At 32.1% G+C, this 12,517-nt stretch overlaps 1 protein-coding gene across 1 annotated transcript in view; it reads right to left on the reverse strand.

Moving 5' to 3' along the window:
• Window positions 1-12,517, reverse strand: part of LOC129227904 (recQ-mediated genome instability protein 1-like) — a 56,774-nt gene that overhangs the window by 34,375 nt on the left and 9,882 nt on the right. The window contains exons 3-4 of the mRNA XM_054862525.1: window positions 8,848-8,961; window positions 2,517-2,636 (exon numbers count right to left, since the gene is read on the reverse strand). Of these exons, the coding sequence (XP_054718500.1) occupies window positions 2,517-2,636; window positions 8,848-8,961 (234 nt within the window). The remainder of the gene's footprint in view (window positions 1-2,516; window positions 2,637-8,847; window positions 8,962-12,517) is intronic.

Here is a 12,517-nt window from a genome sequence, read left to right on the forward strand (position 1 = left end):
GAGCATTTCAATTGGTTTTAGCTGTAGTTAGATTACGCTTCTGTTTGAGAAATTATGTTTGCATAAATATATTTTTTTATCTATACGTTGGTTTTATATTAATTTATTTAAATAATTTGCAATTTATATAAATAGTTTGTTCACTAATAAATGTACGTTTTGAGTTTATTTTTCAAATTCATTGGACCTTCTTGATACCACCACCTGTTTTACAGCTTTTTCTAATGGATTTGCTGAGTGGGTCCAAGTAGCCCCGCACGGGGCTACTTGAACCCAATTTTTAAAAAGAGAAAAAAAATATAAAGAGTTAAAATTGTTGTTTAAAAAAGGCTTAAGGTGGTAGCAGAATGTCTGAAAAGTGGTAAAAACAAGGTTATCAATTAACATTATGGGTTTAACAAAGCATTCAGTGTAAAACGCGCAAAAAGTTTGAAATTCCGGGTCCAAGTAGCCCCACTCTACGGTACCGCTTTACCTGTCAGGCCCCCACGGCACTGACAATAAGACAGGGTTGGCCGGATTGGACCCAATTGGGTTGGACCCAATGGGTTTTTTTGAAAAAAACCCATTTAAAAAAACCCATTATTTAGCCCACTTTTGGGTTTTTTAAAATTTTTTGAGAAGTTTTTTAAAAAAGTAATTCATTTAATTACTTTTACCATTTAAACTTCTATTTTATTTGTTCTTCACCACAGACAATGGACATAAAAAATAAATTTTGAACTTTAATAGTATTTCTTAACTCTTAACGGCATTAAAAATACTTCAAAGATTTAAAAAATATATATTTAACTTTTATCTTTAACTGGTCAATAAATAACTCAAATTATCTTGACTAAGTCCTGTCACGTCTGGTTTTCTCAATATTTGTAGATTGTACAGAGGAAACTACTCTAGCTAAAAGGCTTTCATGTGAATTATTTTCTGCAACCCGACACGTCACAAATTTCGAATTAACAAGTTATATTTTTTTTTAGAAATTAACAGGTTTTACAAATGGTCGGACAGAAAACAGAATAGGATGTTCAGTGTTTTCATTATCTTACAAAAAAGTTTAATATTTCTTAATCTGTACACAGAAATAGAAAAACAGGCAACATAAAATTCAAAGAAATGTCTTGATTAAGCTGGACAGTAAATAGGGATTTAAACTACTTGAGGTTCTACAGTAGTTTTGCATAAAAAAATGAAATACAATAAAGTAAAAATGCAAAAAAAAAAAAAAAAAAGTAGTAATTAAAAACGAACAATAGATTTTATCACTCGAGAAGTAATTTTGCCTTAACTGTTGGTAATCATGGAAACTAAAAAATCTGAAACTTCACCATTCTTGGGTTTCGTCGTCTTTCATACTCTTCTTCAGAAAACGCTGAATTTTAACTAGTTTTCTAGCTTTTTTTTACCCCAAGACAATTCTTGTGCTTTGTTCATATACTTACACTACAATATGCTACAAGTACCCTACATTTTCCCTAAAAAAAGACAAAAAAAACCCACATTTCTTTTAAAAAACCCAGCTTTAGTTGGGTTTTCTTGGGTTTTATTTAAAAAAACCCAAAAAACCCTGGGTCCATGGGCTTTTTAAAAAAAACCCGGGTTTTTGCCAACCCTGCAATAAGAGACAGCAGTTTTGCTCTTGTTATGATCTCGTCACTCTTAAATAGCCATAAATAATTTTCAATCGAGCCACACTATGCTTACATACTCTTACTCTGGCATGTTAAATTAATTTTAGCTACCAGAGTGAAGGTAATCTTAGCTTCAACCAGAGGACATCTGCTTCTAGTTCGGCTACGGTTATTCCAGACTGTTGAAGCCAAAACAAGGGGAACTTCAGTCACTGGATGTTGAAACCAAACTATCTGTATACATTCGCAGTTCTGAAATAGCCTTAACACAGGTAGATAATATAAACGCACCAGCAATGCCATGTTCGGATTTGCTGCTGTGCAGATACACTTGCTAAAGATATGTGCATTGTCTGATAATAGTTAATTAATATCAATATTAAACATTGATTATCTTCAAAATAAGAGATTAATTAATGAAAAAAGTTCCCCTTTTGCTCTCATGGATATACATGATTCAAAGCAAAACGCATTGTCTTACTAAAAATTTTTGCTTTCCTCAGTGTTGTTTTTCATGCTCACAGATCGTTTCGAATTTTGTGTGCAGATACGTAATTTTTTTATCTTACTATGAGCTTTAAGTAAGGGCAATAAGTTACAGCTTGATATATTTTTATATTCAAACTTCTTGTCATTTTTCCTGATTTTTGGGACCTTGTAATCGAGTTGTTTCTAACAAAGCTTGATTTTCTGACACAGAAAAAGGGATTTACTACCAAAAATTTCTTTGCAAGTTTGCGTCTTGATTTTGTTGGAGCTAATAAATTCAAAGATTTACTCCATCCTTAACAGGATTTTATAAAAAGAATTTCAATACTACTTATTCATTGTACTCCCTAAAATTTAGTTTCACTTTATAGAACATTGTGAAAGTAAATTATGAAATACCTTAACACCTGGTGGTAGATTTGGAGATAAAAAAGGAATGGGCTTGTATTCCATTCCTTGGATGAAAGAACACCCATCTGTCATCCTCAACATCAACATGCGGGTTGGCTTTGCCTCCCACTGAAGAGAGAAAACATAAATTACTACTAAATATCAAAATAAACATTAACTTAGCCTCCCATTGAAAAGAGAAAACATTAATTACTCAAGACACAATGCATTTGAGACTAAAATTTTTCTACCACAAGAACCAAAAAAAAAAAAAAAAGAGAGGAAAAAAAAAGATAAAACATTGAAATATGGTAGAATCTCATTAATTGGGACTAATAGGGGATTCAGGTCATCCGAATTAATGAAAGTACGGATTAAACAAAATAACCTACAAATTGAGTCAAGGTTCATAAACTACTGTTCAGATTTATTGCATTCTTTTTTAAAACAGATGTGAGGGAATGACAGATGCAAATACCCTTATCTGGTTTCACACATTCACATAGATTTAATGAAAAAAATTCTGACAGCTTAAAGAAGAACAAATATTGCACTGTTTTTCTGAATTTCCAGTTGCAATTTACCAGACTTTGGGCTAAAAAAAATTATTTCATTGTGATTCTGGAAAAGAAATCAACTGTTGTGAGGGAATGACACTAACCGCTGGGGACAAACTTCATAATTACATGAAACAATTTTGAATGAAAATTTAATTTTAATGTTTTTCTACACTAAATTAGTGATTTTTTGAAATAAAAACTACAAAAATGTGAACTTATTGTTTACGTGCTTAGAAATAATTTCTGCTTATTTTTTACTAACAGTGGGGACAAGTGAAGGAATGACATTTGGGTACTTCAGAATTAGATCAAAGACATTTAAAATAAAATACAGAAATTTTACTTTTAATTATCTTGTCAAACTCTACTTTAAAAAGCATTTAAAACCCTAAACATATTATGAGTCATAAAACATTTGTACGAGGGCTGTTTTTTTTTTCAACTTCCGATCGTGCCGCTAGATGGCAGAGCGAGCGGCATCGGTCAGCAATGCGCGGCAGTCGACTGCGCACCTCTCCCACTACAACCTTACTTGTTTTCGGGCGTCCGACGCCATTACCAGTTTATCTAGCGACACATAAACATGGCTACCATGATAGAATCTCCCGCCAAGTGTGAGTTGCGAAGTGTCATTCACTGCTCGCAAGCTGAAGGGTTATCCGAAGCAGAAATTCACCGTAGAATGAAACGAGTATACGGTGAAAGCTTTATGAGTGACAGTGCAGGATTGGTGTAGGAAATTTAAAGATGGACGAGGGGACATTCATGATGAAGAGGGCCAAGGACGAAAGTCGATCGCAAACGAAGACCTCGTTGATCGAGTTGAACAAACTGTAAGAACCAATCGGAGGTTTACGATTACGGACCTATCCGATCAGTTTCCTGAGACTTCAAGTTCAGCCCTATACACTATCATAAGGTTACAAGTGAGGTAACAAGTTAGGCTACAAAAAACGCCGTGAAAACCCATCTCAACTCACTGGCGGCAAACTTCTATGAAGAAGGTATTAAGAAGCTTGTACCAAGGTATGAAAAATGCCTCAATTTAAATGGTGATTATGTTGAAAAGTAACTAATAATGTACCTATCTTTTGATAATAAATTTATTTAATTACTCTCACTAGTTTTATTTTTATACCACATCGGAAGTTGATAAAAAAAACAACCCTCGTAAGTTATAACAAGGACATGAAAATGACTGTTTCTGTGAGGATTTGCCAAAAACATATTGCACACCTAGTAAAAGTGCAAAAGCTACTTTTCGAGAAAATTCAATTTAAATGAAATGCACCTTAGCTTAAATTTTTATAGTAACTCACTGACACATCTCGTCGCTTTTGGTGCTATCTTGCATTTTAAAAGAACTAATAAAAATGCACCAGGACATCTACATAACTCAAAAAGGGCAATTTTCGACTTGTGGCGGTGTTGTATTAGGTACGCGAAATAAGGCATTTTTGAATCTATAAGCATTAGGATCATCTTTACACAATGAAAGTTTGGACAATATCGCCATTAATGGCACCTTTCAGAGGTATATATTCGGTTCCCCTTTGCATTTTTCCACTGTACTTCTAATATTTTTCTATTGAAAAAAAAAGAAGCTATAGTCGACAAAGAAATTCCTTATTTCTCTTTTGCATCAACTTATTTTAATTTCTCATCAATTAAATACAAGTACAGTTCAGCTTTTCCTTTAATTGCTCTGATAGTATAATCTTTACTAACAATAAAGCTGGATGTTCGGATTTCTGTACCTATATCTGTCGAGATGTCTGTGACGCGCATAGAGCATACACCGTTCGGCTGATTTTCATGAAATTTGGCACAAGATTAGTTTGTAGCATGGGGGTGTGCACCTGGAAGCGATTTTTGGAAAATTCGATTTTGTTCTTTTTGCAATCCAATTTTAAGAACAGTTTACTGAGCAAATTATCATCACATGGACGAACAAATTACCATAAAATGAGCAAGCAAATTAACATAGCAAATTGGCGAGAAATTCATCGTCCATTATTTGTAAATATACAAGCGAACCAAATGACCTTTTAATTTTCTACAATGGGAAAGCTATGTAAGTACCACTAGTACTGCTATAGTTTGCAATCTCATAATCGAGACATAGTTTTTAAAATAAGAGAAGCCGAGGAATTGAATAAGCAAATTTGCTTTTAGAAGAAAAAAAATAAATAAGTAAATAAATAAAATAAATTATCATTACAAACAAGTGCACATGAAAAGTGATTACTGCAATAGTATGTCGAAAATACATTAGAAAAATGAGAATTTTTGGGGACCAAAGAAATTATTATTGTAAACTGGTTTATTGTTTTGGACATTGTTGTGATACATAAGTTTCTCTGCACTACTAAAATATAAGAAGTTGATTAAATTTTGATAATAAATATTAACTTCATCCCCCACTCTTTATTCATAGTATTATTATTTTTTTTGGATGAGTAAAGAATTAGTGGTTTCAGGTCAGCAGACAAATCACAAATATTTTCGGATGCTAATTCTTAAAATCCCTAAAATGTTTTAAACATAATTCCAAACAATATATGAGCTAATCAGTAGTAAATAAATGTTTTAACCAGGTTTGGCAAGGTTTTGAACACTATGGTAAAAACCATGGTATTTACCATGGTTTTTACTGTCCTGTCCAAAACCCTGTGTAAAACTGTCTGAAAGTGTCCAAAACTACTTTTTTTAAAGAAACTGCATTTTGTGAGAAAATATCAAAAACAGAATAAAACGTGTCAAAGTTGTGTTTTATATTGAATATTTATTCAATGTGAACATTCAACTTATTTATACAGCTAATTCTAAGCTAGTTACACAGAACTTTAATTCTTCATTATAAATTTTGATTTGTACGCATGAGTTTTTTTTCTTTTCATAATAGTAACCAAATTTTTGATATTCATGCATGAGTGTAAATGAAAGCGTTCAAAATATAGTGCAGTAATTGACTTAACTGTAATAAATGAGTTTTTGATTGGTTGGTTGGTTATGTTGGGGTTTTCGACACAAGAACTTTAGTAGGCTATACTCTGCCAAATGATTGTTTTAATTCAAAAAGTATGCCAAAGAAGAGAAATTGTTTATAGAGAAAAGAACACAAAACTTCTAGAATTTGGAAAACTTAATACGAAAAAAGCATATAAACGAAGTTTTAAATTTTGAGAACCAAACCAAAAGAGTAATAAAAAATAATAATTTTGAGTAAAAAAAAAACAGCATAAAGACAAGTACAAAAGGACAAACACTAAATTAAAGACAAAAATCCAATCTCTTGTAGGAAGAAGAACAATTTAGGATGAATAGAACTGAAGGAACAAAAATATCTTTGAGATTCTTTTATAGCTTTGCGTAGATTTTCTTCTCTTGACTATTGATGATCTAAAACTAAATAATCACCAAACTACTTTAAGAAAAGGCCAATAAATTGTTTCTAAAAATTGTGTCAAGCTACTACAGTTTTTGTTTACTGCAGTTACAGAATGTATTACATTAAAAATATGAATTAAAAAAGAAATTGCACAAGTTTTAAAACACGAGTGATTTTTTTTAAATCATCATTTTATTGTTCTTTACTCTATGATTTAAAACATATTTTTCGCAAAAACAACATGCAAAACTCATATGCAGAAACCACTACATAAATAAAGCTTTTTTTTTTCTTTTTTTTACACCTAAATATTACACATTTAATAAAATTCCTTTGAGTCATAAATGGAACTGAAATTAGTTGTCTTGGTAGTGTTGTGAATTTAATTTCATAATGCTACCAACTGTTACATATAGAAGTTTTTATGTAATATAGTTATTAGTAATTTTTTTTAAGTAAATTATTTTTTAAATAAACATTTTGGAGAAAAATATTATCAAAAACTTATTAATTGAAACTTATATGAATATTTATGATGCATTATGAACATTGCAAGAAATACTAATTGGTTGGATTGCATCCTTTTAGCTTTAACATACTTTTCGACAGTTTAAGACACTTTTAGACAGTTTTGGACGGTAAAAAACCTCCTGTCCTGCCCTAAACCAGGACAGTCCAAAATTCTACCCTGGTTTTAACAGTAGAAATGAAAAAAAAAAGCTTGAGTCTAACTAAAAACATGTTTGATAAGTTAACATTAGTTAAAAAAACAACTCATTTCGAAAATTTGCAATCATATCATAAACTCAAAATGAATTAACTAATAACTCGTCCCACTTGATTTTTTCTTACTGTATACTGTCATTGCACTTGAAAAAATTAAAACAAGAATCAAAGTCTTGTCAAACGGTGCATCAACATGCTAGAACTTAGCAAATACTTATATTACACCGCCAGCTCAGTCATTTCCAGCCGAGGACTGCAGTTTTGTGCTTATTAACACTCATCAGCCCGATATAGGAAAGTGACCGAACTGGAGATGGAAAACCTCTTAAGGAAGCCAAGAGTGCCAAACAAACTGGTAACTAATACAGAATTAGCAGAGACCAGACGAGTGACCGAAACAATGGTTCGGTTCAACTCTAAGATTGAAGGAAAGGCATGGTATATTCAGTAAATTACCACCCATTAGCCAGGGCTAAAGCAGAAATATGCCGCCAGCTCAGTCATTTCCAGCCGAGGACTGCAGTTTCATGCTTATTAGCACTCATCAGCCTGGCATAGGAAACGTCTGGTCTCCGCTAATTCTATATTAGCTACCAATTTGTTTAGCACTCTTGGCTTCCTTAAGAGGTTTTTCATCTCCACTTCGGTCACTTTCCTATGCCGGGGTGATGAGTGCTAATAAGCATGAAACTGCAGTCCTCGGCTGGAAATGACTGAGCTGGCGGCATATTTCTGCTTTAGCCCTGGCTAATGGGCTGTAATTTACTGATAATTTTTATATTGTCAGGGCTGTCCTGCCAGTTGAGCCAAAAGGGTTAATAAAAGACTGTTCGAAGTACTGAAAAACAAACAACATCCTTACGCATTTGACATTCAATAAAACGTTTAGTTTTACTAAAGATAGAGCATGGCGGATTTGTATGATAAAATATACTTTACTGAAAAACTGGCTTGAGAACTGTTACCGTATATACTTGCGTATAAGTCGACCCTCCTACTCTTAGGAGAAAAATAAAAAACCTGCATACAAGTCGAATCTTTATTTTTGGAAAAAAACAAGAGCGTTTTGCCGCTAATTTTGAATTTAAACGTTATAAAAAGGAGAAAAACGAAATGTAATGAACATTTTTATGTTAAAAAACGTCCGATTTTTATTCTTTTGCTCTAAAAGGGTTCACTTTTGCGATCGAGATTTTTGTAAAGGGTTCGAATTTGCTGTTACGATTTTAAAAAATTGTTGCTTTTATTTTGATTTTATATCAATCAAAGACTATGCTGCAGTCGTATTACATTATTTTTAAAAAATGAGAATTAATTCGCGACTATCGGGAAAATTCGCGAATTTGGCGATCCCTACACTTTTTGCGTAGTTGGCTGTTTACTGTATTTATTTATTCTTTATTTCACTCAGACCATGTAAAATCATAGCAGAATGTTTAAGTATTTACTTCTTTAGAATCTGCTTAAAAGGAATAGACTAAAATCGGAAAAATTTTCATGTTTTGAAGTGTTTTTTTCTAAGAAAAAAAAACAGGGAAAATTTTTGGAAATTCTACCCAGCGTATAAGTCGACCCCCTAACTTTAAACCTCTTTTTTTGTATTAAATTTCGCGACTTACACGCTAGTATATACGGTACTTGAAAGGTTTAAAATAAAGTTTACTTCAGGTACAGATGCTCTTGGAGTAGCAGAAAACTCCTCATTTGTATTCACCGAGTTTTCAAGCTGCTTCAGTTGCGAATATGCTGGCTTGCTAACATCTTTTATGCCATCCACCTAAAAACAGAAGTTACATTAATATTTCCGTTTATGAAACAAAGCTATGGGATGTACTTTTTAAAGTTGCTGACAATATTTAGTGCAAGACAGGAAAAATGAAATGTGATCCCAAATTCTCCCCTTCAAAATGGTGGAATACAGCAGAAACACTTTGACACATTCCTCATGGTTTCAGGTTATTATTTATTTATAGGTGTTACTAGGAGCCCGTCCCGAACTTGTTCGGGTTGAAAAATTATCTGTCTTAAGGATAGTCAGTACCCCCTATACCATCAATGTTAATTTGCACAGGTTCATGTATCTTTTTCTGAAAATCTATTAAAGATACGATAATGAAATTTTTTCTGTACCTTAAGTAGACTCTTTTCTCTATACTGAAGTAAAATTTTACAGAAAGGAAGCTTAGTTTTTATTTAAAAAATTCTAACGCGTAAGTCACTGTATTTTTTTCCAAAAATGCCATTTTGCAACACGAAATCAGCTGTATAAAAAAATATTTTTGGAATATGAGAAAAATTTTACTTTAGTATATGCAACTAGATATATGGAATAGGTGATAAAAATTTCAAATCCTAACACAATTTAGTTTCTGAGAAAAAGGAACATTTAGTTTCAAAAATACCATTTCGAGATATTGCAATTTAAAGGGGAAAATCATACCTTATCAACGTATGTTTACCTTTTTTTGAAGCACTTTTTAACTTACTTCTAATATGAGCACGATCAAGAAATTTGTATCATTAAAAAGGTATTGAAATGGAGTTTCAAAATATATAAAAATCAAAAAATCAATTTTTTGAAAGTATTTAGGGTACTGACTCCCCTTAAATAAATATTATGCAGATTTTTTTTGTTTTAAAATATCATGGTATACAACATTTTTTGTTTCATTTTTATGAGGTTTTGAAAGAAATTGATTCACTTCATTTCCTACGCAAGAGAGACCAACCAAATACTTTCCCGTGAACAATATAATCTTCCCATATGTAATGTTGTACGTTTGACCTTCAGTTTTGATGATGGTGATGGCATAAGAGATTTTCATTGGAAATTGCAATTACTTATATAGGGAGTGGAAATGTGCAAGGACTATAGGATTTCAAGAAATATTCCTGACTGACCTGCTGCTGGTCCAGTAAGAATAATACGGTAAATCATATTAGTCCTTATTGATTTTACTTGGACTCCAGTTAAATTGCATACATAAGACAAATTAAAGTTTCGCAACGAAATTATTGGAATACCGCCTTTAATTTAAGTAGAATGAATATGGGCTCTTAAAAGTGTTCTTAAGATACAGAGATCGTACAGAATTCCTAAAAGGAGACGACTTTAAATAGGCTTAAAGTATAACTGCACGTGTTCATCAAGGGAACCACAGGAATAGTTTGGTAAGAGTCACTGGCAAATGCGAAAATGATGCCTCTCTTAATGTTGTCTTATTATTATTTTTTTTTTATAATCCACGGCTTCTATATTCAAAAAATGGCTCTTCAAACATCCGTAATACATTATTGGGCAAACTGTTTGAAGACGCTTGCCAAATTGCCCATTATTTTTTAAATGAAACAACGGATATGGAGACTTTTTGAAGGGAGACATTCAAAATAGTTTAAATCTGGAGTGGTCAGTTTTTCTACCACTAAGTAAAATAGCTGCAATTATGTAAAAAAAAAAAAAAAAAAAAAAAAAAACTACACACATATCCTCAGTCTGCCTGTTGATTTTGGTTAAATTTCAAACTTGTTTCAGTTCCACCAGGTAGGCCAATAAACATTAATTTGCATTCTGGTATCAAAGGCGAGTCGCTGATTGGTTACTAATTTGGTTGCATGATTGGAAACGTACTAACTCAGTAGGTTGCAATCATGTATCAATCTTGTCCGGAACATATAAACATACAACAACTGCCCTCTCTTTCTTTATAATATTAATATAGATTTTACTGTGCAAGTTTGTGCCTTTCATACGGAGAAAATTTTTTTTGATTAGGTGCAGTGATTCAAGAGATTACCAGTAACATATAAACATACAAAATAAACCCTCTCTCTTTAAAATATTAGTATTGATAAAAAACCTTAAAGAGTAGCCCGAAATGCATGCAAAATTACAAATTTTAGAAACACAGATTAATATTGTCTGTCAGCACTACTTGAATTTAAAAACTAATTTGCTCGAGGCGAATCCCAGTTATAATTTATTTGAGTAAATTTTGATGCATTAACATCCTGCAATTTTAAATGATTTTAAATGTTTCGTAATATGCAACGCAAATAGAATACCATATACCTTTTCCTCTGCAGCATCAAATACATGAACGGTCTTGGTGCTTCTTCAGCCACTAAGGTGATTTTTTTCCCCATTTGCTTCCATTCTGTAGAATTCAGTTCAAAAGGAACCTTTACTTATTTTGTACTTGCAAGTGCGGGACAATCAAAGTCTGAGTTTACATATTTAAGAATAGAACTGTACGAAACATAAACTGGTAGTGAAGACAAACTATTGGTTTAAAAAATTAGTATAAGTACATATATGCATAATTTATTGCCTACGTCACTTAGTAAGAATGCGCCTTTTACACCATGAAAATATTTTTCAAATAACTGCAATGGTTCCAGAGATTACCTCGCACACATAAACATACAAAAATCTGCCCTCTCTCTTTATAATATTAATATAGATTTTTGAAGCAATCAATTGCTGATAATATTTGGGCACAAATAAGTCTGGGGATATCTACCAATAAATATTTTTATGAAACCCAAATAATTTTTTTTTTTTTTTTTTGAGTGTGTGTGTGTGGGTGTGGGGGCTATTTCTCGTTGTCCAGAGAGGTAAAGGAAGGCCCAGCTGTTGGCTCTGCATAATATCCAACAAAAGCAGCAAAATTGGAAGTTCTTACTTCAAAAAATTTATTCACTTATCCTTGTTGCCAAAAAAATATATACAGTGAAATTCTGATGCAACAAATACCATTACAACAAAATATCCATTTCATCAAAATAAATTATCAGTTCAGATTTAATTTCCGTTACGTTTCTTGAATTTCGTAACAACAAAATTGCCATTGCAAAAAAAAAAAAAAAAAAACTGAGGTCCCTTGAAGCTCCTTGTTACGCAATTTCAATGTACAGTAGAATCTCAAAAATCAGAGTCTCGAAAGTCCGAGGTTTTGCTTAATCCGAGGTGCTTCATTTATAGTTCAAGTTAATATTTTAGCATCTCAAAAACTGATTTTCATTAAAATTTGAAAACAGATTTTTTTTTGTCACAGTAAAACTTATTAACTACGTTCTGTGTTAAAATAAAAATGCTTAATTAAAGTAGGGTACATTGAATGAAATTTATTTCAACAACACTAGCCCTAAGTGGTACCAAATATTCATCATCTACAAGATACGAATTAAGAAAGACATTAGAATAATTACTCGATATGTAAAATGGACATTGATTTCCCACAAAAAATGTGTTAACATGCCGTTTGGATGATACGATAGCGATTAAAAGAAATAGTGCACAACTTAATGCCACATGAGTTAATATTGTAACGTGT

Source organism: Uloborus diversus, chromosome 8, assembly GCF_026930045.1.
Source record: "Uloborus diversus isolate 005 chromosome 8, Udiv.v.3.1, whole genome shotgun sequence".
NCBI lineage: Eukaryota > Metazoa > Arthropoda > Arachnida > Araneae > Uloboridae > Uloborus > Uloborus diversus.